The sequence below is a fragment of the Octopus bimaculoides genome, chromosome 10 (genome assembly GCF_001194135.2).
Source record: "Octopus bimaculoides isolate UCB-OBI-ISO-001 chromosome 10, ASM119413v2, whole genome shotgun sequence".
Taxonomy (NCBI): Eukaryota; Metazoa; Mollusca; class Cephalopoda; order Octopoda; family Octopodidae; genus Octopus; species Octopus bimaculoides.
Window position 1 is genome coordinate 14,486,849 of NC_068990.1, and position 10,630 is coordinate 14,497,478.

The following is a 10,630-nucleotide window of genomic DNA, read 5'->3' on the forward strand; positions in this document are numbered from 1 at the left end:
ATCGGCAGAATTTGAACTCAGAACATAAAGATGGACGAAATGCCGCTAAGCACTTTGCCCGACATGCTAACGATTCTGCTCACTCACCATCTTACTTGCAATATTACATCAAAAACAGTTTAATTCTCTGTATCATTATTATCATCATTATTATTATTATTATTATTATTATTATTATTATTATTATTATTATTATTACAAGGCTGAAAGGAATGAGGACTGAAAAATTCCACTTTGGTAAAACCCTCATTGACATTTTCAAGTTTCACTTGAAAACGAAAGTGAGGGTGGAGAGGGAGGTGCTGTCTTCGAGTGAATTTATGAAAGGGTGAGTGAAAGTTGCAAAAATGGCAAGAGTGGATGATACCACTCTCAGTGTAGACATGTGAGTCAGAAGAAAGGAGTTGGAGAGGGTACTCGTCCTCGGTATTCAGGATGATCTTGGATGGTGGGGTTCTTCAATTATCCCTAAAGGTCCTCCTGTATCAGGGGGACCCCATCACTATGCCTTTTTTTTCTCTCTCTAGTGTTGTATATTATGTATACATGAAATTAAAGGATACAGACATACATACATACATACATACATACATACATACATACATACATACATATAAGCAGAAAAGACAGATAAACAATAAATGGTAGGAATGTATTCACATGGAAAGTAGTTAGATGGTGCAATTAGGTGTTATCTTTACAGCTGTTTCAGATAATGGATGACTGCTGCTTGCATAACACATTCTGAGTGTGTGTGCGCACGCGCGCGTGTGTATATGTGTGTGTGTGTGTGTATGTGCATACAGGCATGCACAAACACACGTAGAACTCATTTTAAACTCTAAAATCTCATCATCATCATCATCATCATCGTTTAACGTCCGCTTTCCATGCTAGCATGGGTTGGACGATTTGACTGAGGACTGGTGAAACCGGATGGCAACACCAGGCTCCAATCTAATTTGGCAGAGTTTCTACAGCTGGATGCCCTTCCTAACGCCAACCACTCAGAGAGTGTAGTGGGTGCTTTTACGTGTCACCCGCATGAAAACGGCCACGCTCGAAATGGTGTCTTTTATGTGCCACCCGCACAAGAGCCAGTCCAGTGGCCCTGGCAACGATCTCACTTGGCTTGCCGGGTCTTCTCACACACAGCACATTTCCAAAGGTCTCGGTCAGTAGTCATCGCCTCGGTGAGGCCCAATGTTCGAAGGTCTTGCCTCACCACCTCAGCCCAGGTCTTAACATTAATAAATGTTTCCACTTAAAAACAAACTGAAATTTAGCAAATTAAAAATTACAATTTTTGTAATCTTTTATGAAGTATAAAAAGTATATATTTGGATTCAAATTAAATATAACATGCCATACCTTGAGTTGTAATTACTGGAGGTGTTGTTGTTGTTGGTACCAAAGTGGATGTTGAGGTAGAAGATAAGGTGGTAAAAGCTAGAATAGACAAATATACCATTAATACATACATGTATACATTTTATATATATACTCACAGAATGATACAGAAACAGTCATGTGTATATGCATATAAATTGGATGTATGGATGGATTCAAATAATGTAGAAAATTTCTATTTTATCCATTTTTCTCTTGCTTTTAGCCATTCTGTGTATGTGTATGCATGTGCTTGTGTGTGTGTGTGTGTGTGTGTGTGTGTGTGTGTGTGTGTGTGTGTGCGTGCGTACGCATGTGTTTGTGAGTATGTGAGCATGCTTTAGAAACAAAAAAGATTTTCAGTTTCATATCCTGGTTGAGTATAATATGACTATTTCACATAAAATAACTTTGTTCAGATATCAGTTCAAAGTCTTTTGCTCTCCCTATAAGTATTCTTGGGGATCGATTCCTTCACTTTTCTCTCTCTCTTTCCAACTCAAAGAAAGTGAGATACAAGGGAAGATTTGGTTGCTATTTCTGTCATGTTATGCGATAATGTAGTAGATCACCTCATTAGCTCAGGTTTGCCTGTTCTATAATCTACTTCAATGGTTTCCCACTATTAAGAATCTTAGTGAAAGAAATAGTTTTGCAGGTGATATCAGCAAAATTTTCAGTCATATCTGACAAAGAAACATCCTTGCTCCATTATCTACTGTTGGTTTTTAATCTGTATTCCTGCCTTTTGGAGCAGATATTGCATTTTTAGAATACTCCATTGCAATGTATGCCAAGACTCCATGCCTTCCTAGATTCTGCTATATAGCAAAGTCTGGTTATGTGTTCCATATTCTTTCACCCTTAAATATATAAGGGAGCCGTTAACAATTCAAACACCTATGTAGATAACACAACCCTTACCAGATCCTTAACATTCTACAGGAATCATCCACACACAAGCACTGCTTGCAAAAAGTTTGTATGAATAGAGAGCTCAAGAATCTTCTTCACTAGAGACACGACAATAAAGTTTTGGTCAACATTACAAAAACCCAGTCACAAACACATATCAAGGAAACATTTTGTCCTTCACTCCACAAAAGAACAAAAATTGCCCCCAATTCTAAAACACTATCTCTCACCATTTCCAGTAACCTTTTTTGATAACAGCACATAACATAATATTGCAAGCACTGAATTTCAATGACTAAGATTCCTTCTCAGGGCCACAAAATACTTCAGTCCTGTTCAGGTGTCATGTAATTCACCTATGTACCTTGCCTGGGATTGAATTCAGAACCTTTAGGTGACTGCACTACATTTAGTAAATGCTTTTATCCACAATGCTATGCCTGTAGGCAGGGACAGAGTTATTTTAAAGCTTATAAATTTCCATTGATGTCTTATATCAGCTCCATATTAATTGGATAATACAATTCTATATTACTGAGATGAGATACTTATTATGTACATTGCTTATTATGTAAGCAGAGTACATAATAAATTCCTCATCTCAGAGATATAGAATTGTAATACATACTCATCAACACATTACAATCATTCACAGACATGATATCTCCTCTCTCTGTTTCTGGTATTGCTACTACAGCAGTTTATACCTTTGCTGACCTCCTGTGCCTACACCCTCCATAAACATCTGTCTTTCTTTCTCTCATCACTCTGATTATGTTGTTTTCACCTGCACAGCACATGTTTCTGAGTTTTCTTACTACATAACCTCAACTCATGCAAACTTCCTCTCTGCCTGCAACAGACAAAACAGGCATTCTAAACAATACATTCCACATTGCATAGATACATTTAACTGCATCAATTTCAACAGTAATACCAGCTCTCATGTTTTGACAAAATTGTAAGATCAAAATCTCCTTGTTTGAGATTTCAAATCATTTGTATGTCATTCAGTTTGCTTCTAGAAAAATAAAACACTTTGTCCTACACATCTCAACTTACCGTTCTGTTAGGAAGTGATAACTGAAAAGCAGGTAATCTAGTAATATGGCCTGTAACAGGTTGACATCTTATACAAAGAGAGATTTATCTATCATCATGCAAAGACATTAGAGTAATGACAGTTCTGTTTTATTTTTAGGTCTTTACATAAATGTCTGATTATAACAGGACAAAGTTCAGTAAAAAAAAATATTGAGGAAACCCAATGAAGGAAACCTGTGAAAAATTGCACCCAGATATTCTTCAAATCACACAGTGCCATATATAAAACAATAAGAGGAGATATTTAATTTTTAAATAAAATAAGCGTTTAATGGTTAAATAAAAAATTGGAACAAATTTCATCAAAGGTCTTCGCAGTAAGAACTGACTTGATGTTAGACAACAACAAAATATTGATTTCAAATTTTGGCACAAAGCCAGCAATTTGGGGGGTGGGGGGTTAAGTCAATTAGATCGACCCCAGGATTCAACTGATATTAGTTTTATCGAATCCAAAAGGATGACAGGCAAAGTCAACCTCAGCAGCATTTGAACTCAGAACTAAAGGTGGATGGAATCTTCTAAGCATTTTGCCCAGCATGGTAACCATTCTGCTAGCTCACCACCTTAAATAGCAACAAAATATTAAGCAATCTCGGTTTAAGAGAGTATTCAGAGGTTCTTGACAGAAGCAATAACTTCCTGAAAATAGCTGCCAACTATTTTCAATAAAAAGATGTCTGATGATCAACTATAAATGGACCTATCATAATATGGATGACCACAACAACAATGTGGTCAAACAGTATGGTACATTAAGGACAGATTTACCAAGTTTTTATGTCATCACAGCTTAATTTGTTTGCAATAATTAGAACTGTCAGACATTTTCAGACATCAGTAAGACCTATATTATGTTAACAATATTCCAATTTCTGCCTACAAGATTAATGTGTCTTTTCATTTATTATATCTACATAAGTGTAAAGACATTCAAGCGAGATCGTTGCCAGTGCCGCTGGACTGGCTCCTGTGCAGGTGACTCGTAAAATACACCATTTTGAGCATGGCCGTTGCCAGTACTGCCTGACTGGCCTTCGTGCCGGTGGCACGTAAAAGCACCCACTACACTCTCTGAGTGGTTGGCGTTAGGAAGGGCATCCAGCTGTAGAAACACTGCCAAATCAGATTGGAGCCTGGTGCAGCCATCTGGCTCACCAGTCCTCAGTCAAATTGTCCAACCCATGCTAGCATGGAAAGCGGACGTTAAACAATGATGATGATGATGATGAATTCTTTATAGTAACAAACTTAATTAGTAAATATGTTAATTATAAAAATAGTCATATGCAAATGTTACCGTTGCAAACATCCAATAGAAGATGAACTAATGAGGGAGCTACTATGTGGTTACTTAACCTACTAATAAGATTAACAAAATTTCTTCAAATCACATCCAATTCTCTTTAATAAAACAAAGGAGGACTCATATTTTACAATGTCCTAGACATAAAAAAACAAGACAGGAGATCACAGCTGCAACGTCTTTAATCATAGGTCTGCTAACCTGAGGCTAAACAATTAGATTCAGTCGAAGAAAATAACCAAGATATGAATAAAGGAGAAGACAGCTTACGTGATGTAGTAGGAGTGGTAGCTGTAACAATGGGTGTGGTGAATTCTGGAAAAAAGAATATTTGAAATAATTCATGGAGTGCACACAGACACACATAAAATATATACACATACACTCACACACAGACATAAATATATATACACACACTCACACACAAGTATATATACATACACTCACATATAAATATATATATAAACACAAACACACACCTACACATATATAAATACACACATGCACACACTACACACAATGGGCTTCTTTCAGTTTCTATGAACCAAATTCACTCACAGGGCATTGATTAGCCTGGAGCTATAATAGAGGGAACTTGACCAAGGTGCCATGCAATGGAACTGAAGGGGCTGAACTCAAAAGTGTGTGGTTGCAAATCAATCTCTTTAACCATGAGCCATTTGAGCCCCTATTTACAAATTTTGAAAGCTTGAGAATGAAAACAAACGAACACATTATTGATATTCAAAACTTAAAACATTTACCTGGTGTAAAGCATCCAAGTATAGAAACTTTGACATCAAATTCTTCGGGGTAGACATCAATGTCCAAAGGTTTCGCTGATTCCAATAGAATACGAATTTCTGTGACATTTAAAAGTTCATTTGTCTTATAATGTGTTTTTCCATTGATATATGAACCCAATGACTCAAATGCAAAATCATCTGCAAACTTCATCTGTATAATGTAGCTTCTCACGTTTCCTTTGACAATAATTTCTGAGAGTGGAACACCTTGAGGGTTATTCGTCAATTTGATGGTTATTGATGGTTGTGGTTCCTGATCAGAAGGTACCGGTACTCTCCAGCCTTCTTTGTCTGGTCGAATATTTACGGCTGTATCCATGTGACTAAGAGGTGTTGCAGTAATATGACGATCTGGGATGTATATTGGGCTTTTCAAACCATCAATTAACTCACAAGCTGTCAAAATATTTTTTAAAAAAAGATGTATTTCTTTTTTGCTCTGTTTATGCATTAAATATAGTTTAAAAATTAGGATGCAAGACAGAGAGAAAATAACAGAAAACATGATAAAAACGAGAAGGTTGATGCAAAAAATGAAACAATAAGAAAGAAACAAAAGCAAAAAAAGCTAAAATCCCCATCCTCTATGATTGCAGAAGCCACAATTAATACAGCTGGTATACAACAAAATAATAGAAAATATGTCAAAGTCTGCAAGACCGCAACTCAGTCCAGAGCAGGTGGTGTCCTCGAATTCAACAAAAGAAACCGGTCCATGTGTTTGCACCTGCTAAAAATTTCACATCTGGAATGAAGTTGTGTTTTTGAAATTCTTGGATCAAAGAAGAATATGAGATCTTTCTGCTATGCATTTCTTAGTTGTATTTTTAAGATCCATTAAAATATGGCTTAGATTTCTCTGCAATTCTCTATTTGTGTGTATGTAGTGTGGAGTTGGTCTTCAAATTCCATATATGGCTATCCAACTTAGGTGCATTACTTTTGTCGAAAACAAGATAGGTGGCTTGTATAATGTTTTCTGAAACTGCCTTTGCATAAACTGATGTACTTCTTTTCAATTAAGTTATCTTGAAGCTTTGTTGTTACTTCTGCCTCATATATGACAAAGTTTATCATACATGTCTAGTTAAGTGGGCAAGCTTCTGGGTCATGGCAGTTACATTTTTTTGCTGATTCTATCTTGGACCTATAAACTCTCTCTCTTTCTCTAGCTATCTATCTATCTATCTATCTATCTATATCTCTCTCTCTCTCTATCTATCTCTCTCTCTATATATATATATATATATATATATATATATAAATTTAAAGAAAATGGAAAATGGAGAAATATTGATGAACAACAATTGACTTACATCAATTATTATTTATTACAAATAATAAAATAGATAATAAATAATAATTGATGTAAGTCAATTTGTTGTTCATCAATATTTCTCCATTTTCTGTTTTCTTTAAATTTTGATTCTTGATAAACCCATGTTTATCTTTGTCTTTATCTATAATTTATGAGCATTATATTCCCATGGTTAAACATAGGTAATATATCGGTAGTGTAATGGATACTTCTATCCCTTAGATGGTTATTTTAACCTCTAACTCAGCTAACCATATATATATATATATATATATATATATATATATATATATATATATATATATATATATATGTATAAGAATGAGAAAGAATGTACGTAGATGTTAAATATCCTGCAAAATGATGGTAGTATTAGATTTAGGTTTTATGTCACACCTATAAGTGGATGCAATCACAGGTAATATTGAAGATACATACCTCATATTTGTCCCTACAAAGTATATTTTATGTTAGTAAGTAGCTTTTTTTTATGCAAATACAGATAGTTTCAGCCCAATGAAAGCAGGTGATACTGGTGATACAACAACAATTGTTGATTTTGCTGCTCAAATAATACTTAGATATTTTTAATGCAAATGAAAATGTTTAAATAGATAACAATTGAGCAAACAAAACTAAAGGAAGCATCACCACAGAAATGTAACTTCCTAGAAATGCATTTATTGGATTCATTCAGCCTTTATAAATACCAAAAAGCATTTTTTTCTTTCTCTTAAATTCACTCGTCCTCAGTATCTATTGCAAGAAAATAGAGGAAAAATATTTTTTAAATTCAAGAAATATTGTGATATCTTACGTAATGTTGGTGTTGTTTCAGTTGAAGCTAAAGTTGTCGTCATTATTGCTGAAAGTCACAAAGTTTTAAATGTGATTAGAATTGGATTTCAATATTTATAGAATTGAAATCAAATTAATAAACATTTTACTTACTAAAGTTAAATTTTGACTAATTAAAAAACAGTTTAAGGACATAGCATGATAGCTAATTAAACTAATAAATTTGGAGAAGCATTAATATTAAAAACAAAAATTAATATTCTTGTACACCTCTATGTTTAAATATTTTTGAACACTTAAAAAAATAATAAATATACACATACAAGTTTTAAAGTTTTAATTCAAAGCAAGATACTTTTTAAAATAGACTGAGTTACATTTGTTGGAATTGTTAAATATGAATTATATAACAAATACATTGGAATTTATTATTAATTTTGTATAATATCATTTCCTTAGATAAATGTTTAAGGTATGTTATTGTCAAAATGTCTTAATATCATTCCTTCTAATACCAAAATTAAATTTATCACATGGCGATACGGTTTATAATATGAATAAATATTCTAAGTACATTATATAATCTTATATAATCATTTGACAGCAGTCATGCTTTAGCCAAACAAATCAACTCCAGGACTTATATTTTATTAAAGCTTGATACTTATTTACCAGTCTGTTTTGCTGAACTGCTAAGATGTAAGCACACCAAGATCGGTTGATGAGTGGTGATGAGGAAGAAACACAGACTGAAACACACACATACACACACACACACACACACCACATATATACAGGGTGCGATGGGTAAATTGTCACCACTTTATATTTTTAATTTTGTGCATGTACATTGTTTGTTCTTGATTTTGTCAACTACACGATGTAGGGTCAGTTGGGCACCATCTGTGAGAAAAACAACACTATGACGCAATTCACTCTGCCAGAAACTTGGAAACGACATATTGTACTATTTGGCATTTACACCAGAACCTCCAATATGAACATTTCAGAGTGTTTGGGTGTCAATCTGAGTACAGTGCAATCTGAAGACATGTACCAAGAATGATAAAAATCAAACATCCAGTCAACATCATGGGGTTTGGAGTGTCACTTGTGATGGTGATGTTATGCCTCCATTCATCTTCCCACACAACCTCAGACTCAACACAGAGGTCTACATCAAGTACCTGGAGGAAATAGTGCTGCCATGGGTCAAGTGGATGGCTGCTGGTAGACCCTGTGTCTGGTAAAAGGACTCAGCACCATGCCACACAAGCAGGAGAACCCAGTCATGGCTGTCAGACAATTTCTGCAACCACATCACCCTTCATATATGGCCACCTAACTCCCCAGACTGCAACCCCCTTGATTATTATATGTGGGGCACAGTTGAGTGAGAGACCAACAAAACTCCTTGTAACACCAAAGATGAACTAAAGGCAAGAATTATGGCAACATTCACTAACTTAAACAAGGAGACCATCCGAAGTCATCTGGAGGCTATGGTTGAAGTCAATGGCGATTTTATTGAATAAATTTACTCTTTAGTATTTCAAGATATTTTTATGTAATTTTGGTAAATTTATCTACTAAAATGAGATGTCAGTGTTATTTTCATTTTTGAGTAATTTAGACAATAGTTTATTCACTGCACTCTCTCTCTCTCTCTCTGTTTATATATATATATATATATATATATATATATATATATATATATATATATATATATATATATATATATACAAACAACAGGCTTCTTTCAGTTTCCATCTACCAAAATCCACTCATAAGACTTTGATCAGCTATATTAGAAGACACTTGCCCAAGGTACCATCCAGTGGGACTGACCCTGTAACCATGTAGTTGGGAGTATATGTATAATTTTATCAATATTTAGCAGAAGCAAGAGAGTGACTCAAGGGCCAAGAGATTCATGTGTCAATAAGTTTCATGTGTTTGATAAGTGTCAATGTACAAAACTCTCAGCCGTTGAGTCACTCTGTATACACACACACACGCACATATAGATCAACAAAATTTTATGCAGTGTTTTGTTGAATTCCTTTGCATTCTGCTTTTAAATCCAGCCAATGTCAACTTTTATTCTTCCTGACAAACATAAGATGAATGCCAGACAATGAAATACCTAAATATCTGAGATTAGTGGTTAATAATACGATTATAATTTACAGTTACATGACAATTTGGTTAGTTTGATCTCTGGTCATTATATGTCATCAGAAATAAGATACAACACGAAATGAAAATCCAAGATCAGTCTTATTGAAATGTTGTGTATGAGTAAATAGGTAAAAATAGATCATTTCAAGACAAGAATAACAGCATATGTATATATTTATCATGTGTATCCCCAGTTAGAAGTCAATATTATATAATTCTGGTTTCAAATTTTGGCAGCAATTTTAGGGAAGGAGAAAGACTATTACATTGGTACCAGTGATCAATTGGTACTTATTCTAATGACTCTAAAATGATGGAAAGTAAAGTCAATCTTGATAGAATTTGAATTCAAAACCTAATGAACTAGAAGAAATGCCACAAAGCATTTTGTCCAATGGAGTACCAAATCTACCAGCTCAATGTCTTTTAATATAATATAACATTAGAAGTTTTATCCGTACTAAAGAGGGATGTTTACGTTCATTGATATTAAAATTTGAAAACAGCATTAACTCACTTGTACAGTGCGGAGGTTTACTAATACAAGCACCATTCTGGAATGTATATCCTTCTTTACAACTACAGGCCTTGTTACAGTCCAAAGATACAGAGCAGTCACTGTCACAAGTTTCCAAGTCACAGTAACACTTGCTAGGACATTCTGAAAAGCATATGAATTCACAAATTAGATTTAGATTATATAAAACACATACAAGAAAATAGGATACACAAAGGAGAGAGAGAGAGAGAGAGAGAGAGAGAGAGAGAGAGAGAGAGAGAGAGAGAGAGAGAGAGAGAGAGAGAGAGAGAGAG

General features: G+C 34.4%; 1 protein-coding gene across 1 annotated transcript in view; it reads right to left on the minus strand.

The window, feature by feature from the left end:
- Positions 1-10,630, minus strand: part of LOC106875009 (uncharacterized) — a 118,310-nt gene that overhangs the window by 3,504 nt on the left and 104,176 nt on the right. Inside the window, exons 56-60 of the mRNA XM_052971232.1 lie at positions 10,335-10,478; positions 7,656-7,703; positions 5,479-5,916; positions 4,916-5,029; positions 1,372-1,449 (exon numbers count right to left, since the gene is read on the minus strand). Of these exons, the coding sequence (XP_052827192.1) occupies positions 1,372-1,449; positions 4,916-5,029; positions 5,479-5,916; positions 7,656-7,703; positions 10,335-10,478 (822 nt within the window). The remainder of the gene's footprint in view (positions 1-1,371; positions 1,450-4,915; positions 5,030-5,478; positions 5,917-7,655; positions 7,704-10,334; positions 10,479-10,630) is intronic.